We start from the raw sequence: 21,126 nt of genomic DNA on the forward strand, positions 1-21,126 counted from the left end.
GACTGCCTTGAAGGTGACAAAGGAGTCTTTGGAGCAACTGGACAAGCAGCGACGACGATTCCTCTGGGCAGGCACGAGTGATATCACCGGGGGAAAATGTAAAGTCAATTGGACAAAGACGTGTTTGCCGACCAGCCAGGGGGGCTTGGGAGTCCTAAATCTGGACAAGTTCACTAGGGCCTTGAGATTGCGGTGGCTTTGGCATGAATGGAAGGATCCTACCAAGCCGTGGGCGGGACTGGAGACGCCTTGTGACGGTTTAAACAAGGACCTTTTCGCCGCCGCGACAAAGGTAGCCGTCGGAGATGGGAATACGGCACGCTTCTGGGACGCCGCATGGATTGATGGGCAAAGACCAAAAGACCTCATGCCACTTGTCTATGCTATCTCCAAAAATAGAGGAAAGTCCCTGCGCCAAGGAAAAGAGGGTGACGCCTGGGTGAATGATCTGACCTTCGATGCGGCCACGCCTATCACAATCAGCCTTGTCGAGCAACTGGTCTGCCTGTGGGAAACGGTTCGGAATGTGCATCTAAACAGTGAAGAGCCAAACCAGATTGCCTGGAAATTCACAGCTAATGGGCACTACACAGCCTCCTCGGCCTATCATGCGCAGTGCTTAGGGGCGCCAAACTCAAATCTAAACTCCCTGATTTGGAAAGTCTGGGCGCCGGGAAAATGCAAATTCCATGCTTGGCTCATCATCCAAAATAGAGTTTGGACATCTGACCGCCTTGCAACAAGAGGCTGGCAAAATAATGGGCATTGCCCTCTCTGCCGTTCTGAACCTGAGACAGGAATACACCTAGTCGGCAAGTGCAGATACACGAAGAGAATCTGGAGCCTAGTTGCTTCTTGGACGGGTTATCAGCAATTGGAGCCTAATGAGTGGGAGGAAGCACGGTCAGTCCAACATTAGTGGGAGAGTTTAGCAAATACACCTGGCGTCCCAAAAAAGGGCCTTCGATCCCTCATTATGCTAGTCGTCTGGGAAATTTGGAAGGAGAGGAACAGACGGATATTCGACCACAAAGAGATGGCAACAGGCTTCCTCCTATCAAGAATCAAGGACGAGGCTAGTCTTTGGGCTCTAGCGGGAGCTAAAAGATTGCGCGATCTAGTCCCGCACTTTGTATAGTGTATACCATAGTTCTCTTTCTTTACCCTTAGGGGTTGTATTTTCTCCTGCTCTATTCAATGAAAAGGCACATCTGTGCTGTTTTTTCCGTTCAAAAAAAAATAATGGATGGATCCTCCATTATTTTCACGAGAATCCTACCGATTCCGCGCCGTGACAAAAAGAGGCCGCCACTCTCCAGCTCTTCTTCCGAGTAACACCACCACACCTGTCTGTCACGTACGGCCTCCCTCGCTCACGGGCTCCCTATCAGACATTCAGACTAGACTACTACTACAACCACAATGCCCGACAATAATGCCAAAACGGAAGAAAAGAAAAGAAACAGCAATGCCCAACTCGAGCTAGTCTTGTTACTATCTTATACTAGCTACTTCAGAAGTTTTCAGGCTCATCCGAGTAAGAAGAGATCGGTGATGGGTTATAAGTGTAGTAGCTGCCTGCAGGCGGTGGTGCTGTGGCAGTTGCTCCTGCCGTGGACGCACATTGCGGTGGCGGCTGGCGCGAAGAGCTCGTCGCCGGCGGGGAAGCCGAAGGCCGCGGCGCCGCCGGTGGTGGCCGGGCCGGTGTCCAAGGTGGAGGACGCCACCAGGTTCCAGATATACTACGGCCAGAGCTTCAAAGTCGTCAAGAACAACTGGAACGGCAAGAGCTACCTTCTAATGCAGGTAGGTACAGTACGCATTGCTCTTGCACAAAAAATGGCACATAAACCTCTGCTGATTTTTTGGGATTTGGTGAGCTGCGTAGAACACATCCAAGATGGCCACCAAGACCAAGTATTGCACGGGGAGGATTAAGTCGTTCGTTATCCCTCTTGCCAATTACTCCGTCGACACCACGGCTTCTCCAGGTAGAAATCAAGCACACCCTGGATTATGTATGCATTTATGCTTGCACTGAAGTTTAATCCACTGTTATATAGTTGTTATGTTAACCATTCGATATTAATATGTGTACAAAGTATGATCTAGCAAAGACTGCATTTCAATTCAAACGGTCTCTGTTCGGAGTGGCGCCATAGCTTGCAACAGTTACATAATGCAAACTGACACACTGAAAGCAGCACATACGAAACTTCAATTCGATATTTTTCGTTCAAATCTTCAATTTGTTTCATAGCAAGTACTTAGAGTTGCTTTTTCTTTTTTGTACACAATATAGGAAACTGATCAGATTACTGTTCTTTCCTGTTTCATCTGCAGTGTCATTCTTCGAGGTGAGCAATGCGGGACAAATTAAGTACTGTTCAATGCGGAATCTGTACAATCGTAGATAATGAAGCAAAAGCAACAGCTGAAACTGAACAGGAAAAACATATCATCTGTAGAAGCAAATGTTTTATGCCTCTGACTCTCATATTAATTGATCCCTGCAGCACTTTTTGACACTCTATGCAGCTACTTGGAGTATTACAAAACTTGAAGGGGATAACATCTGATCAAATTGCCTCCCAGTGTGTGCTCCAATCATATGCAAGTGGAAATGTCCAGCTTTTTAACAAGACCGATGCACAGATGCTCACACAATTTAGTGCACATTTCTTGAGCACTACAGATGAAGGCTGCAATTTCGCAGCTTATGTACCCTCTGAAGAGGGGACACCATTGCAAGTAAACAATGATTATTTTTTTTAATGCTCCATTTGAAATATTACAGCATTCAAACACACTAATATTGTGTTTCAAACGTCTATGTCCAGAGGGCTGAGTGGATCAAGTACTTGGGAGCTTTCACAAATTCAGAAGATAGGGCTAACACAGTTTATGACGCAGTTAAGACCAGCAAATTTAACTTTATTTGCATTGATATGACCATGCAAGAACTTTGTCATTTATGCGCTCATAATGCATTTACTATAGTACCACTTTAAAGTAACTGTAGTTTGTAATTTGCTTTTTGTTGTAAAGGCGGTGCTCTGACGCACTGCATTTGTACAGTTTTCCCCTTTTACTTAATATACATCGGTCGGCATTCTTCGCCGTCCCGGCGAAAAAAAAAGTAACTGTAGTTTCATTAGCACAAAGAAACTAGTTTAAGACCACTTTAGTTTGCAATGTCCAATCAAGTACCTATAGACAATTGATCTCATTTATCTAGCATGTCGATGCAGATAAAGGCAAACTACTTATGCTTAAGCAAAGCAGCTGCGAATCTTAGCACAAGATTCAAACCTATAGTGGCATGGATTGAATTCACACAGGTAAGCAGTTTACTAAATAAAATCATCACTTTCTGGTCCATATAAGTAACTTTTGGAATGCACCATACTTTGTTGTCAATATGTTCCTTCTACCACTGTAGGGTATGTGGACATTTGTTAGTGATGGTTGGATTGTACAGGTAATGTCATTTGTTTATTGCAGCACTTTGAACATAAAACTGTCAACTAAACAAATGAAATGGAGACAACTCATGCGCATTTGGTATTTATGCCATAAGCAGTATGTCACAGATGCAGGAGCAGAGGTTGTTGATGCAACTATTACTAATAAGAGATTCAACAATTCTGATCCAGAGGATATGGATAACTTCCATGCTATTCTTTGTGTGAGTATCGATAATACATAACTGTCAGAGTAATCATCTGTCTCACTATTTCTCATGATGCACTAAAGATCCATCGTTTCTTTTTGGAGAGCTGGAGAACTGTTACTTAGTTAAAATAATGTCAGAATGCTAATACTAGACAAGGGCAAAATTGGACATTTCTATGAAACACCAAAGGTTTTAGTACTTCACAAAAGTTTTAAATGACCCTCACTTGTTAAGCATCTAACATTAAGCTTTGGTTTATGTATTTTTCAGACAGTTGATGTGGTCATAGATCAGACATATGCTTCAGATCCTGCAGAGTACAAACTATCCACATTCTTGGAGAGCATTAATGTGGACCGTGACTCTTGTTTTAGTTTTGTAGCCAACCGTAGCATATGGAGATTTGATAAAAGAATAGGATATTCGAAGAAACTTGGTAATTCTTTTCTCTATGCTCTACACTAGGTCTCTTGATATAGTTTTGTTTTTGTGTTTTTACAAAACCATGCTCAAACTCCAGTGCCATGTTTTTCAACCTATGTAAAGGTCTAATGGAGTTTTGCTTTTGCTTTTCTTTTTTTTTTTAAAAAAAAGATTGGTTCGATGGAGCTATCTCCCAGCCCCAGTTGGTTCTTGCTGATCTAATAGAAATTTTCTTTCCAACGGGGAATTACACAACAATTTACTTCAGGAATCTAATGAAGGTATTGCTGCTAATGCCCAGGCTAACTATTTTTTTTCTTAATTTAAACTAATTCACTCACTCTCCAGAACAAGGTTACTTATCAGTAAAACAATGATTACTCAGGATGAAGGGGTCACTGAAGTTGTCCCCGAAATGTGTAGTAGAAGCATATCAACACCCATGGAGCCAACAATCTTGCCCTGCCAGTGATGACCTTAGATGAATATGAAGACAGAGGACCTTACAGCTACTGTACCCACAAAACTATGGCAATTAACCACTGAGACCATTACAGGTTGCCGATAAAGTGATTTGAAGTTTTAAACAAAGCAGACTAGATTGCATATTTGAGAAAGAATCATGGTGACAAAGGACAATGATGTCTAAGGAATACTATGTATCTATCTCATCATTTGACAATGAAAGAATTGTTCTCAATATATGATATTTCAATATCTTCTTGAATAATCTCCTAAATATAGTATAAGATTGAGGTACTAACTGTTGTAATTTCAGTTACTGTTGGTTACAGTATTTGGGTTATCTTTGTGTGATACAGACAGGAAACTGTGAAAAGAGCACTGAAATAATGAGTACTATAGTTGAACTCTGGGTTAATTTATAGTCAGAAATAAGTTGAACAACTCCTGTTCTTGTCAAGTAAAATTGGAGTCAACAGAGTACACTGTCTCATGTATTCTCATGCCTATGGACCTATCGGGCTATCACAAACACGTTAGATAGGAATCATAACATCATCCATAGATTCAGGTAAAGGAATTTCACATTTTACCCATTGAAATGATCCTTTATTAAATTTATATATCAGAAAAGAGATTCCAATCTATTAGTTTGGACGGTCTGGAGTATCTCTATTCCATGACAAGTACGAGGGGTCTCCAAGAGTCCTGAAAGGAATCAAGCATGATTTTCTTAGTGCAACAGTTCGAAGTTCAAATTTCTTCAAAAAAATATACATGGTATGTTCGGCAATATCAACCATGTCAATGCTGAACATTGCATTACGCTGGTCCCTAGAGCTCAGGTTTCCTACTTAGGACATCCTCAATGTTGAAGATCAATTGAGCCATAAGATGAGACCCACATTCTTATGTTTTTTTACCTATAGTACATGCTACAATGTACTCCCTCCATCTACTTTTGATAGGTATATTTCAAAATCTGAAAAATTTATTTTTGATAGGCATATTTCAATCCAACCACCTATCCTCTTAATGATTTTATTGGATTTAATGCGTGACTCTCCATTCTTCCACACAAGATTGGCTACATAGGCATCGAGAAATGTAAATATTAATGAATCACTTGTTTACGAGGAATAACTAGTAGCATGTTTAAATGGATGATACGTAGAATTACTTATCCTTGGTCATTGTGCCAAGATGAAATATGACTATCAAAAGTAGATGGAGGGAGTATATGGTAGCTTCTTGACCTTAAGGTGGGACCCACTGAGAAAAAACACATATTTACTCAAGATTGAAAGTGTGCATGCATGTTGTAAAGCCATGATATATTTTTTTAATTCTTATGGTATAGCCTTAAGCTTAAGGTTGCCCATAGCACTATTCTCTCCCTAGCTCATCTCCCAATGTATAAAGGTACAACAAAAATTACTACTTTATTCCTTAAGTTTAGTTTTCATGCACATTGTGGTTGCCCTAAAGCAACGATGGAAATAAATAGTTCTATATCGCATCTTCGTACCAAAATTAGCACAATGATGAAGCGCGTCATACATAATCAGGTAAAAATACATGGAAATAACAGAATAGCAGGCTCCCCATGAAGGGATCATGTGCGAGGGAGGTAATCCTCAAAACATGCATGTGTGCATATGAAATAGTAGCGAGCACATTATACCAGCAAGGCAGCAATAACATGGCGTACCTTGGTTTAACCATGTAGAGAAGAACTACGAAGCCCACTGCAAGGAAAATGCATAGGCCTCCGATAGTCAGATATGCAACACCAATGAAGTTGTTTTTGCCTCCAATCCAAGAAGTAGTTGAAAGGACCAACGCTTTAGACCCTCCAAAACTATATGTGTTATAGTTATTCTGTATAACCACTGTTAATTGATCATTTGCCATAATATCTGTCTCGATTCTGCCATAAAGCTTTCTGAAAGTTGGGAGGGCAGCGGTTCTCATCCAAACAATGAGGTCTTCTTGCTCACTTAACTATTTATGACAGGAGAGACAGAAAAAACAAAATGTCAATGAGACGAAAATGTATGAAATAAAGGTAACAAAATATGCCATGTCGTACATAGGGGAAAAACACATACAGGTATGCTCTCATTTAGTTTAGCACCGCCTATTAGACTGCCCTTCTGAAAATTACTTGGGTAAATATCACTGCCAAATTTATCGGTCTTGTCACTCTTCCAAGCTATATCCTTTTTATTCACTTCAATGGCCTTCTTGTTCACCGAAATTGTATATGTATCATTGAACAAGCTCCAAGCAATAAGGCCACATGGAATAATTGGAGCACCATCAACAGTATTACCTTCAGGATCACAATCCTTTGTCAAGTGCACAGCATTCTTATACCGCAATTGTTTATCACTTCGACTTTTCACATACCTATATACATAAGAAGTCAACAATTGGTCAGATTATATCAACATAAGTCATGCAGACAGGATGCTCTCAAAGTACACATAATTCAAATCAAATGATGTCCAGTAAGAATACAATAAATTTAGGGATCAAATCAAAAGGTGTCAAACCGGTAATTTCATATTTCTTATAAATCCCAAACTGGAATAAAAAAGGAAGTATTTTTTTAAAAAAAACAAAATGAGGAATGTCATGCACGAATTACCGTCGATGGTTTTGATAGAAGTCGCCGATCTGGTAATATATCTGGATTGGGCTCTTCATATGTTTAGGCACCTAACACATACAACAAAAAGATAATCCATCATGGATCTTTTTTTTTCTTTAGCAAAAACAATTGAATGCATATTTCTAAGAGATGGTAAGGGCCAACATGATAAGTGGTAGGCAAGGTATATTGACATTTCCATTCGATACTCACAGTCAGTGTTCTTGTGCATGTCTTGTCAGTATCGGTGTTCTGAATGAACCCAACCTTGTCAAGCGTGGACACACAATTTGTGTCATATCGATCCACCAGTTCGACGATCTACAATGTACCCGAGTAATAGAATAAACAAATGCACCATAAAAATGACAAAAGACAACAACAATCTGGCCACGCAAATTTGCATTTACCTCTTGCGATGCAGATAGAGACGCGAGCCCAATTGGGACAAATATGATACCAATCAGCAAGAAGGTAGCAACCACCTATGTATTTTCACGTACAATCGCATAAAAGGAACTCATAAATCTAATAGGTAGTATAATATGCATATTTGAAGATAGTAAAATTGGTGATGGGCAAGTTACAATTCCAGGAGTTAGTAGTGGCTTGCATGCTGGAAGCTCCTGTTGCGTAAACTTAGAATCTGCATACAAAATAAATCATCAACCCCATGAAACAATATAAAAATCCCTAAAGCAATACAACATGTATTCGAGGCCAATTAAAAAATGGCACGGGGACAAAAAGAGAGTACATTTGGGCTTATTGTTGGATTTCTGTGAGCCACCTTCAGATTCCAAAGGATCCATCTGTATGAGAAACCAAAATGGAAGCAGAAACTTTTAACAATTTACACACACGGAAATGGAAAACGAAACAGGAGCCCGACACAACTGGATTAGTGAGAACTACAGAACACAGAATCTTCAACGCCATCAGAATCAAAACCTGTGGAGTTTGGGGTGATGGGGACCCACTAGATACTAAACAAAACCCTCCATAGAAAAAGACAGTCTCTTTTACTCACTAATATAATGGCCCATCACGATATGACTGCCTCTTTCATGCTTTATCTCCTCTGTCTCTGTCTAAACCGTGATTACGTGATAATGATACCTTTAACCCTACCAAGACCACACCCATATCTACGTCCGCCAATCGCATGGGGATCGCGACATCTCACCCTAATCGCGCACAGGAGACCTAATTTTTCTCCGTTTCACATGCATCCGCGCACCCCCGAGCGGCACCAAAATTGTGATTACAACCAAACAGTACAAGGCCATAGATACGGAATCGAATCGGAGAAATCGAGGGAGGGATTGGAGCTGGCGAGATCGAAGCATAGGGAAGCTTACCGCGGCGACCCCGATCACCCCCTCTGCTTGATGACGAGGGGGAGGAGGAGGAGGTGAGGCCCCGGTGGTGGGCGACCTCCGGTGTGGGTGGGCGGTGGAGAATGGCGGAGAGCGACGGCGAGAGTGGGAGAGAGAGAGAACCGAGAAATTTCATTATTTGACATCCAATTCGCAGGCCTTTCAGGGCAAGCCACTCAATACACATTCCTTTCAGATTTTGTCACTGAGATAGCGAATTCCTTTATTCCGTGCCACTCCGTCGCCGATCCGTCCGTCCGTCCCCAACGCCAGCTTTTCCGTCGTCTTCTCCACCTCGTCACGCTCGTCACCGGCGCCGGCGTGGGCTGCGCTCTAGAGGGGCTCGAGCTCAGATTCCGGTGTGGATGTCAGGAACCAGTCGTCTTGTAATCTCGCAAAGCAGCAGCCGATCGAAACGGGCGAGCCGAGACGCACGAGGCGGGGCCAGCCGCAGACGTCGCGGCCGCCCTCCACACCGCAGAATCGTTGGGCAACTCGGAGAAGAAATTTCCAGCGTCTTCCACCTCGACGTAGCCGGCGAGCGGCCACCTTCGCGAACCCGGGCCACATCGGGAACGAAGGCCATATCTAATCCCGCAGACGTGCGACCTCAGCACCAGGCAGAACTGCAGAGCTAATCTCTTCCATGCCATAATCAGCAAAAAATTGTTAATCTTCCCAAACAAATGCATTGAGAAAACTGACAGAGGAATCTACTGTTTTCATTGATAAACTACCAAGCGTGCTCCTCAGAAGTCAGAACGAAGAAGAAAGAAATCACATTACGCAACTAATTGATGGGAGAGAACGAAGAAACTAGGGAAGAAATTAGCGAGCTGCAATTAACACACAAGCTATATCTATGCACAATCAGTTGCTGCTGCTTCGCAAGATTAGAGACGACTGGTTCCTCCCATCCGTGCCGGAGTCCGAGCTCGAGCCCCTCCAACTCTCCAAGAGTTTGGCCCACGCCGGCGCCGGTGACGAGCGTGACGAGGTGGGGAAGACGACGGAAAAGCTGGCGTTGGGGACGGACGGACGGATCGGCGACGGAGTGGCACGGAATAAAGGAATTTGCTATCTCAGTGACAAAATCTGAAAGGAGTGTGTATTGAGTGGCTTGCCCTGAAAGGCCTACGAATTGGATATCAAATAATGAAATTTCTCGAGAGAACCCGAGGTAACACGTTTCTCTCGCAGTGGCACGCGTCGACCCAATCGCTGAAATTATTCACGTGGGCTGACAAGGTGAGGCCCAATTCAAGATACCACATGTCCCCAGGCCCATTCGGGAGGATTGAGACCCAATTTGCTTGGGACGGCCCGGCTTGGTTTTGATACCTGGGCCGACGAGATTAGGCCCATTTGGGTGTCAGTTTGCCCTTGCAATTTCAGGGATTCAGATAGTTGTCACATGCGAGTACACGGCAAGAACATGCCTCAAATCTGCCGCATTACGAGCAATTAATTAATTAGCTTTGATCTGGCTGATGATGAACAGCCGCTGATTCTCGTATAATCTCAAGAGGAAATCTCATGGGGTCATTAATGTTGACAAAGATCCTAAAAAAATATATAAATTAAATAATAAAAAATCTGAGCACAAGTGGTGGTGTCCGCGTGGGCGTAGAAGAAGAAGAAGAGTCCCATGGACGTGATCTGGTCAGCGATCACCGGCGGCGGCGGCGGCGGGGCGGGGGCGGAGGATGCGGCACTGCTCGGAGACCTTCTGCTGGAGGTAATACGGGTGGAGGGGGTGGTCGCGGTCGAGGAATCCCCAGCGGCGGGCGTTGCGGGTGATCTTCAACAGCCGGAGCAGCAGCGCCTCCGCCATGTCGCCGTCCCGGTCACGCGCCACGAACCGCGCCACCCGCTCGATCCGCTGCCTCTCCTCCGCCGACGCCGACGCCGATGGCGCCTCCATTGATCGTCTCGTCGGAATCCGCTTGAACAGATCGATTAGACGGGGGAGAGGAGATCGATCGGTTGATGGCGGGCGCTGCGATTTCCTAGCCTTTTATAGCGCGCGGAGAGGATGACTGGACGAGTGGCAATCTGTAGATTTGAAAGAGGCACGGAGAGCACTACAGGAAACAATTTTTAGCCTTTTATATCATCTCCATATATGGCTTTTTTCGCATCCGTCCATCCGGGCCATATATGGCTTGTGTACGTGGGTTTACAAGGTAAAAGTGGCAGCTTTCTTCTAAAACAGTCAGGCCCTGGCCCTGTTTAGATTTTAATTTTTTTTCTTCAAACTTTCAACTTTTCCGTCACATCGAATTTTCCTATACAAACAAACTTTCAACTTTTCCGTCACATCATTCCAAATTCTTCAAACTTTCAACTTTAGCGTGGAACTAAACACAGCCTAAAATTTCCCCCTCCCCAATCGAAACCAGGCTTGATCGCGCTGCACTCTGAATAACAGCGAGATTTAATTCCTCGTCGTCGCTACGAGTAATAATATATACTCTCTCCGTCTCAAAAAAAGGCAAACCCTGGGTTTCCGTGTCCAACTTTGACTGTCCGTCTTATATGAAATTTTTTTATAATTCGTATTTTCATTGTTGTTAGATCATAAAACATGATTAATATTTTAGGCGTGACTTATCTTTTTAATTTTTTCATATTTTTTTAAATAAGACGGACGATCAAACGTTAAGCACGGAAACCAGGGTTTGTCTTTTTTTTTTTTGACGGAGGGAGTAGTTATGCAGGTAGATACGCCCTGATTCTATCAGTGAAATCGAGAGGACAAAAATGGCGACTCATTGGCATTGATCACTGAACGATGAACCAACCAGTAGCGAATATTTTACATGGTCGTGCAAGGAGCAAGTATTTTTCTTCTACCCAAATAACAGATGATCATGGCAGAGTGAAGAATCACAGGCACCAGCACCAGCAGGAGATTGAGGAAGGTATGTGCCCGGTTTTCCGGATCTGAGCCGCCTGCTCTTCAGTTCTTGCTGCTTCTTGGTTCTTCCTGGACTCAGCGGCCTCCCTCCTCGCCTCTGCCTTGTGCCTTGCAGCTGCCAACTTGCTCGAAAGCCTGTCCTGCTCGCGAGCTCTCTTGATCTCTATCTTTGCCTGCAATTCAGTCAGAGGTAGGTGATTGTCAGAAATTGAAATTGCCTGAAGCTTCTTGGGTTTCTGTTCAATTCTGTGTCTTGGACTTGGATAGATGTGTCATGAGATAAACTCATAAACAGTCCCATTCCAATGCAGAATAAGACACTTTTGGTGCTAATGATGTACTCCTAGCCCTTTTGCAGAGAAAGTTTAATGATTTTGACAAGTTACTGAAGCTATTTTATCCAGTGATAAAAACTAGGAAACTGCATATATTGGCCTGGTTGAAGAGTATACATGGTATCATCATCAAAATAATCAAAGGGAGATCGATGGTCTACCTCCATCCTCTTCATTTCAGCTTCAATTTTTGCTTTCTGGTGGTTTTCCCAAGCTTGAATCTTTACCTCTTCCCTCTGAAACCTAGAATTGCAGGGTAGGAGAAAAAAGAAAGATAAACATGCTGTCAGGGAAATGTGCAAATTCTTCAGATAAGCCTAGCAATATGAAGTTTTGATTTCCTTGCCATGCGTTATATTTCTACGAGATGGGCTACCCTAGTTGTTCTTAAATCTTAATATTAATCAATGCAAGCTTGCATGTTTTCCCTACTTAATCCTGATTTGAGAATTATCACATTACAAGCTCACTAGTATCTGTTAGTAGATAGCCAAGAATGAGCACACACCTTGCAAGATATTTTGCTTTCTCTGCCTCCTCCCAATCTGCAGCACGAGCCTCTCTGTCGATTTCTACAGCCTTGTCGGTTATGACATTTGCGAAACTTGTTGTAGATTTCTCTTCCTTGCTAGCCCATGCAGCTATAGTTGTCTTTCCCAGCCGTTGGCCAAGATCCATGATTTCCTTTCTTGTATTCATTTGTAGTTCCTCCTCAGACATTTCCATCTTATTTGGACCAAATTCACCAATACTGATTTCTGCATTACGTTGTGGTGTTGGTGTCCGAGAGGAGGTTGGACTAGAAGCTATAATAGGAGTCCCAGTCCGAGAGGGCTCCTGGCTGGCAATAGGAGTCATTTCTGTGCCCATGTCTCTCATCGAAACAGACCTAACTGCAGGAGCTGGTTCATCAACTATCGAAGCACTTTGTGCAGGATTAAATGAAATAGGCTGTGCGAGAGCTGCAAACAAAATAGAACAGGACATTTCCGTCAGTGGCATACTGAATTTTACAAAAGGTAGAAGCATAGAGGAAACAAAATTTATTTGCTGTCATCTAAGAAGTATAAGCCAGAGAGATTTTGAATTATAGCAACTAGTAAGTGAAAGATAAACTATCCCTGGAATAGGCATTCACCCAACATACCGGAACTGTTCATTTAAATGGGCGATACATAAGGCACATAGACTTATAAGCAGGTTTATCTAATGAAAACAGATGGATTTGTTTGCTTTCTGATTTTATATTTAACAAATTTGTATATGAATTATAATATTCCTCCTGTCATGAAAAACAGCTAAACATCAATTTCAGACCCTTTTTGCACCGGCTACTCACAATGTTACGTGTCTTCTCAATTCACTCTACTCCACTTCAAATTTGCCTACCTAACACTACGAGTCTCCGAACAATACTTGGTTCAACCTAACAGTAACAGACTACATCACAAACAATCAGGAGAAATGCTAATTCAACCTCTTAACTTGCAGACAAAGATAGGCTGAAATTCTAGTCACACCAAACCACAGATGTGGCTCTCACAGGTCACTAGAACATCATCTAAAACTTCTTGATTACACCACAAATCCACAATCCTTATCAATTAAGATATTCAAGAGCACAAAAAGGAAATTAAAAAAGGCATGGTGAAGTTTCTTGCTTACCAACTGAATTCTTCACCAAGGTTCCAGTGTTGATGGGGACCTCAGCAACCACCTTAGCAACGGCTGGAGGCCGGCTTACATGTTCAGGAAATGCCAGCGCCGATTTCTTCGGCGCAGCCCCAGCTGCACTCCCCACACGGCCACCGCGGTTCGCCGTGGGGCTAGAAATCCACTTCTCTGCATCATCCCACTTCGACGGCGTCGGCCTAGAGAACGGTGGCAGCAAGGCGGTCACCGCCGCCGGCCTCTTCACCGTCGGCGGGCCCGACGAGCTGCTCTCGGAGTCGAAGCTGTCGTCGTCCTGAGCTCGGTTTCTTGATCTGTGGCCACTGTTGCTCGACATTTCGGTGGAGGTGGAGCACTCCATGCTCCCTGTTGACGCAATTAGCGATTTGGTGAATCCGTAAATGAGAATGATTGAGCTGTGCAACACCATTTCTGGGGTAGTGGACTTACTCTGGTCGTCCAGCTCGCCGGAATCGTTGGCCTCAGGCGATGTGTCCTCCCCGTTGTGCTGATTTTTCTCTAGTCCGAGAAGCATTGCTCGTAGCTTAGCTGGGGAGAATCCACCCGACTGGAGCAGGAAGAGGAAAGAAGGAAAGATTTTAGTGGAAGCTGAAAGAAATTGGGGAAAGCTGTGGTGAATCAAATCAGTAAATGAGGCAAAATTAACTGCGAAAATTGCCAAATTCCGACGGAATCACAGCAGAATGGACAAAAGGATCCAAACTTTTTAGTGAAGTGTGCACTCAGATAACCCAACCTATCTCAATCCCCTCCTTACCAAAGCCAACATTTGAAAGCTATGGCACAGAAAGCATCACAGAAATTGAGACAAAACTGGCAGAGCAGTGACCCGGTAGAGCAGCAAACAGGATAAAAGCCCGCAAACTTTTCAGCAAAATGCGCGCCGAATTAGCCACACAGGCGATCGTTCCAGGCCTGAACATTGTTGGCCAGTGGCCACCACCACAAAAGTACAGTGCCGACCAAAATGTCAAGGCGAATTTGAGAGGAGAATGGAAGAGACGAAAAGGAGCACTGCAGGGGAATCTATCAACGGCAATATCCCGACCAATCGATGAGAAAACATCGAGTTCAGCAATGGCAGGCGTGCCTGCTTTCCAAGAATATTAGCAATCATTAAAAAGGACACACCTCCAGTACGAAGAACAGCACAACTCCACGATGAAGGAATCGAGCAAAATTTACCAAATCGAAGCAAGATAAGTGGCGCTAATGCCTAGTATTTCAGTTCCAGCCATCGAAGGCGAGAGGCGCCATGGACTCGGAGATGAGCTCGGACTCCGAATGGGTGCAGACCGCCAAGAAAGAAGAAGAGCAAACCAAGAAGAAGAAGAAAGTCGAAAAATCCGGGAAGAAAGAGCAAATTCACACGGGAATCGCGGGGAGGAGGCCACCTGACGTTGGAGCGGGGGGCCGTGGATGCGCTCGTACTCCATTAATGGCGTGCGCGGCCTGAATCGGTTGGTGGTGGCGAGATGGCGTGGGAGTTGGGGAGAGGAGAGGAGACAAGAAGCTTGGAAGGGGGAGTGGGATGTTAGTGGACTTTGCGATTTCGTGCTATGCTAGTGTATATATGATCTATTTGTACCGTATTATAGTGTGGTTAGTGGTAGTGGGGCTCATTAAGCTGATTAATTAAGGCTTCCCTTAGGCTGAGTTCGGATGGGGGAGATGGGAACCCAACTTCTGCGCACGGAAAACGGAGCAGTCCATTAACACGTAATTAATTAAGTATTAGCTATTTTTTTTCAAAAAGGGATTAATTTGATTTTTTTAAGCAACTTTTGTATAGAAACTTTTTACAAAAAATACACCGTTTAGCAGTTTGAAAAACGTGCACGCGGAAAACGAGGGAAAGGGGATGGGAAAAGGTGAATGCGAACACAGCCTTAGTGCTGATTTGGTTGGATCCTTTCTTCCTTGTTTCGTGAAAGACTATTATTTAGTCTATAATAGGATAATAGTTTTTTTTTTGTTGCAATGTGCTTGGATTTGGAGCAAATTACACAAGCATTTTTTATGAGGCATTTTTATCGATAGCAATATGCTCACCATATATATACCAATTCTGCCGTGAAGTGTTTTACAATGTTCTAATGGGTAAAAGAACTAATTTAAGCCGTTTTTTTTCTAATCTAATATCATACTACCACATCAACTACTAGTAAAAAATATTTTGCTAATAGCAGAAAATGATATCACTTCTACTGCGATAATACTAATACTCTGATGGAGGATATGTTTGTGAGAAACAATTAATTTATAGTTAGCTTTTAAAAATATAGAAAAGTTAGGCTTTATAGCTTTTCGTTTCTAGTTTATTTCTAAAATTTTATAACTACATTTTTTTAAAAAAATCTAGACAAAATGTTGAATTGTTTAGAGGAGCTTCTGGATTTGGGAGAAACTGCGGTTGTCAGAAACTCTTCTAACAAATCTGGACTATCATACCGTAGAAAGCACCATAAAGGTGCTCTATTGCCATTCATATGTTTCCTATGTTACTTGACCCTGTTTGAATCTTATTTCATTTTCAATAATTGATATTTTTAGGTAATCAATATTTTGGACGTACTCTCTATTAAAAAGTCAACCTCTAACTACGAATATAAGTTGATTCTTTTTTTAAAAAAATACTACAGAGGTAGTAAGAGCGTGCCTGAAGGTAGGAGTCGAAGTTGTCACGCATGCCTCGACGTTGGAAGCGAGAAAACAGGCCTGAATGTAGCAATATCTCGAGCCGTACAACTTTGCCATTGCAGCAAGCAAGCGAGACAGACAAACGTGCTCTCCAAACTTCTTCAGGTTAGGGTGTGTTTTCATGCTAAAATTAAAAGTTTAATTAAAATTGAAACGATGTGATGGAAAGGTTGAAAATTTGTGTGCAGAAAAATTTTGATGTTATGAAAAAATTAAAAAAAATTAAAAAAAGTTTGGAACTAAACCCAGCTTTACTTTTTAGTTCGAGTAAACAGGCCTGAGTGACTGCTACAGCTCCAACAAATAATTGTAGACAAACTGAATTATTGCTGCAGCTCTAACAAATTACTGCTACTTAATCCAACAGACTTTACGAGTTGTGTGACACTGTGACAGGAGATGCACGTGTGGAGGGCAATCTGAATCTCTGAATCTGAGTGACGTGCTAATTAATTATTAGTCCATTAATATGTGAAAGAAAACTTGGGTAGGACGAAAATATTTGTGTCATATAGTGATGAGACGTGACCGGAGAACCCTAGGGGCTCACATCAACGTGCAGCCCTAGCCAGTAGGCAGGCACATGCTTCAGCGTCCAGGCTCTTGTTGCAATACAATGCTCGGGTTTTTCGTTTACAACTCTATCCGTGCACATATTTCAGAACTACGAGAATACTCCGTTGTTCGTATATCTTATCTTTAGGCCATATTTATACTGAGATAAATGGAGTATAACTCAATGCTTAAGTTAGAGACATATTGTTTGTATATCTCTAATATTCCTTCTATTTTTGATTTCTCAAGTTTCCCCCTGTGATATAAGTTACCACCCTTTGATCACTTAAATATAACTATTTCTAGTATTTAAATTTTATTTTAAAAGGATTGTTTCGTATCTAGACAACCTCCATCCGACTATCATCAATCGGGACAATTAATAAAGAGTAATATAGTTCTTTTATCTTTGTTTTTTATTCTCTATCAAAGTCTTCAGAAATAAATATACTCTCTCCATTTAAAAGTTTAAGATATATTTCTTTTATCATCAAGACCAAGAAAAAAAAACTCATCTACCATATGACAAATCAAGAAACTACTCCTTTCGTTCCACTGACTAAGCTTGAGGTGCAGTCAAAGTTGTAACAATTTTTAAAACTAACTTTTAACTTTGAAATTCTTAAATACTACGATGTTTATAGTAACAAAATCACAATTATATGAAAGTAAATTCAAATATCAATCCAATGAAATATTTATCAAATAAATCTTAATTTATAATGAAATATTTATCAAATAAATCTTAATTTTATAATGAATCTTAAAATGTGTGCGTGCCTTGTTCAGTGGGACGGAGAGGGTACTTACATGCATGCAACCAATAAGTATTAAAATGACTTCTTATGTTTTAGTTAACAATTTAATTCGGTACATATAAACTATAAATATACCTATCTTATTTAAAAAACTAAAAAATTAAATATACCTTAGATTAGATTTTTGGATGAATGATGTATTTTAGAACAAGGGAATGGTATTTGTTTGCACTTTCGTCGGTTGCAAACTTCTTTGAGACTGTCTTCCTAGCGTAAAAAGGAAATGCCATTTTCACCCTCTCAATTCCTCCCGTAAATGTTATGCAACGTATTTTTATTACACCATTTTCCATATATTGTTCATGTTCCGTATCTTCTTTAAACAAAAACTTATGCCTGCTCTTTGGTTCATGCTCTTTGGCACGCCCTTTTCCAAAGGTGTATGATTAATTTTTGGGCGTGCAAACATTAGCTCAGGGAACATTATTCTTGCCTTCTTGGTTTCTGGTAGCAAAAGCATTTCAATGTCAGCAATTTTTTTTAAGAAAAAATTCTGTCCTCCTTTAGAAACAGGTGGACGTGTTCTACTACTACCTGACAAATGACAACAAGGATCTGCATGGGCAGCTAATCAAGCATAAATTGCTCCGACAAAGATGCCTAATTGTTTCTTAGTGGGAAGCACAGATAAGAATGCTAAATGCTCAACTTGCTGATATCTAGTACTGTTGTTTCGCATTCCTGGTCAGTGTTCTCCTTCCATGGCTAACATCATAGGATAATCAGTGGGTTAGGTTCATGTAATTATGCAATCACCTAATGATAGGCAATACATGACTTTGACCAAAAAGGGTGGCTTTGCTTAGTTGTCCCGATTAGAAGAAGTGTAGTTGTGGTGTGTTTTCTAGGCAAAGTATTGATGTTTACAAATGGCAATGAACTGTGTACATCAGATAAACAGGAACAGATATGAGAGCTAATCAATGAATTCAGCTACAACTACTAGCCTACTACGTAAATTACGGACAATGGAATTTAGTTTAGAGATGATCCCAATGTTAACCGAGTACTTTTTTTAATGATCAAGCAACATAGGAGTAATAAACTACTCTAGCCACATTTCAGATTGAATCCAACCAGAAGGCACAAAAATGCAGTAATAAGCTTATCATGGATAAGGTGGCCAAGAACCATCTGCTACGAGCTAGTGGTAATTTATAATCAAAATCCATGCCGTCTGAATTCGAAATTTAAAGGGAGTAGCAAATTCAGGAGTGTAAGGCCGGCATTCGTTCAAAAAAAAAAAAAGAAGTGTAAGGCCGGCCGGCACCAACTACCTCCATAGTCCACTAATTCCTGCAAACGCATAGGTCCCAAGTTGGGAGCTCAACGCATTTCTGGATGGTGATCTTCCAACTACCACTACATACTACTTTCCAAAATATAAGCGTGCAGGGTTGTCTTTGTAGGTTTTCACCTTTGTGTGTGGATGTTTGCTAAGCTACTCTAAGCTAGGCCATTTTCCCCAAATGTAATTCAGTGGTAAAGCATCATACTTCAGCCAGGAAAAATATATCACCGGCGAGTTACCGCTCGTTTTGTTAGCACTAATCAGTTCAGTAAAAACAGTTGGGGAAAAAACATTACCTGAATAATGTGTTAAGTGACCGTTGCTATGGCATCTAAAAAGAGTTTTTTTAGAACAGAGGGAGTAATTTGCTACTTTGGCATATAATTAAGGGAAAATTGCAAAAATCACCCCATAAGTCATTTGAAGTTTGACATTCCACCCCATAAATTATTTTGTTGCAAATATCCACCCACCTACTCAATTTTGTTGCAAAAACCACCCCGGTAAACATATGCTTAACCGAATCAACATATTTTTATAAAATGTGAGCCATCAATATGGCCTTTGCCAAAACTAAATACTTCTAGAGTATTCGTGATACATTTTTTGTGAGATTCCACATATAAAATTGTTGACGAGAGCCTAAACATTGTTGCACTGAGTTTTGCTATATGCAAAAAAAAAATCAATCAAATATGGAAAATAAGTCTAATGCAAGCACTTAGACAAGATTGACTTGGCTAGCTTAGCCTGTGGTAATCCTACATCAGCAATAACGAATTGATTCGGTTAAACACGTGCGCATTGGGGTGGTTTTTGAAACAAAACTTAGTAGCAGGTGGGTATTTACAACAAAATGACTTATAGGGTGGAATGTCAAAATTCAAGTGACTTTCGGGGTGGTTTTTGCAATTTTCTCTATAATTAATAACATGACCACAATAATGTTTCTGAAAGGAAAGGTGTAGGTGTAGCCGTTAATCAATGAATGAACAGTACCACTATCAGTGTATATGTCCCATTTACAACTACTGCGAGTCCCTGTCGACCCTGGTTAGCAAGGGTACTACGTTACCCTGCTGAACTGTACTGTACATGAGATACGTGTTGTCTGTCTGTGGTACAACTTACCAACTCCGCACTTGCTTAGAAGTCAATCATCCACGGTAACTACTCATCAGAAAATGCACTTCAATAAAAGAATCATGCATTAAAACACACACACACACACACACACACACACACTATATGGATGACAGCATCAGCCAAAGCCATGGATTCAGTATTCAGACTTGAGCATGATGGATGGCCTGAAGGAGAGAGCATAGCACAAGAAGAAGAAGAACATCAAATCCAAGCAAAGAATCCGTGGATGCTGAATTCGCTGGGGCCATGCGGTTTCTATGGAGATCCATTTCTTGCTGTCAAAAGGTAGCCGAGGAATGGATGGATAAACACTGACACATCTGCTGCCCAAAGCACAGCAATCTCTCACTCTGTCCGGTGTCTGCACACGAGTCCTTCCTGTTGGGCCCGTCCTGCCGATCCCTTCCCCCTGCCGGCATCCGAGAGAGCATCCAAGCATTTTACTGTCTTGGACCAGAATCCTGTGTTGCATGTAGCAGTAGTAGATGTAGAATGGAAATATGGAATGTTCAAATTTCACAAGATCTTTACAAGAATTTCGTCAGAGTTTGTCCGGACAAGTAAAGCAGAGTTGGAATTACTAATTCAGACGTACAATAGTTCATAAACAGTCCAGCAGGGCTGGTCCAACGTCATTAACGCTACTACTCCCAACAGAAACGGGAAATGGCAGTTAGATTGGGAGTTGAATCGCAGTTGGATTGAGATATTCCCAACAGGAACACACAGCTACCAGTCAGAATAGAAGCCTCTAAAAATGCACTCCTAAGGCCTAAGATGAAGATGAGCTTTGTTTATACCCTCTCCAAGTCTCCATTCCTCTGCTGTCAATTGGACAACCTGTTCGTGTGGTTCTGAATTTGATGCTCCCGGTATATACAAGCTGTCGACCTGATTGACAGGTGCGTGCTTTCATTTTCTTTCATATACTCATTTGTTCCTTCCACGTATTCCCTTCATCCCAAAATCTAAGGGATTTCGGACGGGTAAGACACTAGATTTTGGATATAGTGTCACATCCGTCCAAAATCTCTTATATTTTGGGACGGACAGAGGACTAATAACACTGGTAA

The 21,126-nt window shown here is 41.8% G+C and overlaps 4 protein-coding genes across 9 annotated transcripts; 1 reads left to right on the top strand and 3 right to left on the bottom strand.

Moving 5' to 3' along the window:
• The first annotated feature begins 1,531 nt into the window (after nucleotides 1–1,531).
• LOC9266848 (uncharacterized) lies at nucleotides 1,532–4,862 on the top strand. Of its 2 annotated transcripts, XM_015772414.3 has the most exons (11): nucleotides 1,532–1,806; nucleotides 1,889–1,991; nucleotides 2,344–2,357; nucleotides 2,539–2,751; nucleotides 2,841–2,912; nucleotides 3,252–3,341; nucleotides 3,443–3,481; nucleotides 3,584–3,688; nucleotides 3,947–4,112; nucleotides 4,271–4,380; nucleotides 4,485–4,862. In XM_015772414.3, exons 1-11 carry the CDS (start codon nucleotides 1,555–1,557, stop codon nucleotides 4,569–4,571), a joined length of 1,251 nt encoding a protein of 416 aa, XP_015627900.3. In that variant the 5' UTR covers nucleotides 1,532–1,554; the 3' UTR covers nucleotides 4,572–4,862. The 2 variants fall into 2 exon arrangements, with proteins under 2 accessions (XP_015627900.3, XP_025879834.2); XM_026024049.2 differs by having other exon boundaries at nucleotides 3,443–3,688.
• An 81-nt stretch (nucleotides 4,863–4,943) lies between these two features.
• LOC4331429 (ALA-interacting subunit 5) lies at nucleotides 4,944–8,744 on the bottom strand. The gene is made up of 9 exons (XM_015772416.3): nucleotides 8,579–8,744; nucleotides 7,975–8,029; nucleotides 7,805–7,863; nucleotides 7,628–7,702; nucleotides 7,431–7,538; nucleotides 7,215–7,285; nucleotides 6,673–6,973; nucleotides 6,273–6,565; nucleotides 4,944–5,269 (listed from the first exon to the last, which is right to left on the bottom strand). The coding sequence occupies exons 2-9, from the start codon at nucleotides 8,027–8,029 to the stop codon at nucleotides 5,209–5,211; spliced, it is 1,023 nt and encodes a 340-aa protein (XP_015627902.1). The 5' UTR covers nucleotides 8,579–8,744; the 3' UTR covers nucleotides 4,944–5,208.
• A 1,288-nt stretch (nucleotides 8,745–10,032) lies between these two features.
• On the bottom strand, nucleotides 10,033–10,666 carry LOC107280411 (uncharacterized). The gene has a single exon (XM_015774833.3). The coding sequence runs from the start codon at nucleotides 10,518–10,520 to the stop codon at nucleotides 10,260–10,262; it is 261 nt and encodes an 86-aa protein (XP_015630319.1). The 5' UTR covers nucleotides 10,521–10,666; the 3' UTR covers nucleotides 10,033–10,259.
• A 685-nt stretch (nucleotides 10,667–11,351) lies between these two features.
• LOC4331430 (uncharacterized) lies at nucleotides 11,352–15,089 on the bottom strand. Of its 5 annotated transcripts, none has more exons than XM_015773157.3 (6): nucleotides 14,938–15,089; nucleotides 13,973–14,090; nucleotides 13,517–13,888; nucleotides 12,360–12,813; nucleotides 12,013–12,094; nucleotides 11,352–11,689 (listed from the first exon to the last, which is right to left on the bottom strand). In XM_015773157.3, exons 1-6 carry the CDS (start codon nucleotides 14,977–14,979, stop codon nucleotides 11,486–11,488), a joined length of 1,272 nt encoding a protein of 423 aa, XP_015628643.1. In that variant the 5' UTR covers nucleotides 14,980–15,089; the 3' UTR covers nucleotides 11,352–11,485. The 5 variants fall into 5 exon arrangements, with proteins under 5 accessions (XP_015628643.1, XP_025879839.1, XP_025879837.1 ...); XM_026024054.2 differs by having other exon boundaries at nucleotides 14,729–15,025; XM_026024052.2 differs by having other exon boundaries at nucleotides 13,973–14,633; nucleotides 14,729–15,025.
• Nucleotides 15,090–21,126: the final 6,037 nt, after the last annotated feature.

The sequence above is a fragment of the Oryza sativa genome, chromosome 3, assembly GCF_034140825.1.
Source record: "Oryza sativa Japonica Group chromosome 3, ASM3414082v1".
Classification (NCBI taxonomy): domain Eukaryota; kingdom Viridiplantae; phylum Streptophyta; class Magnoliopsida; order Poales; family Poaceae; genus Oryza; species Oryza sativa.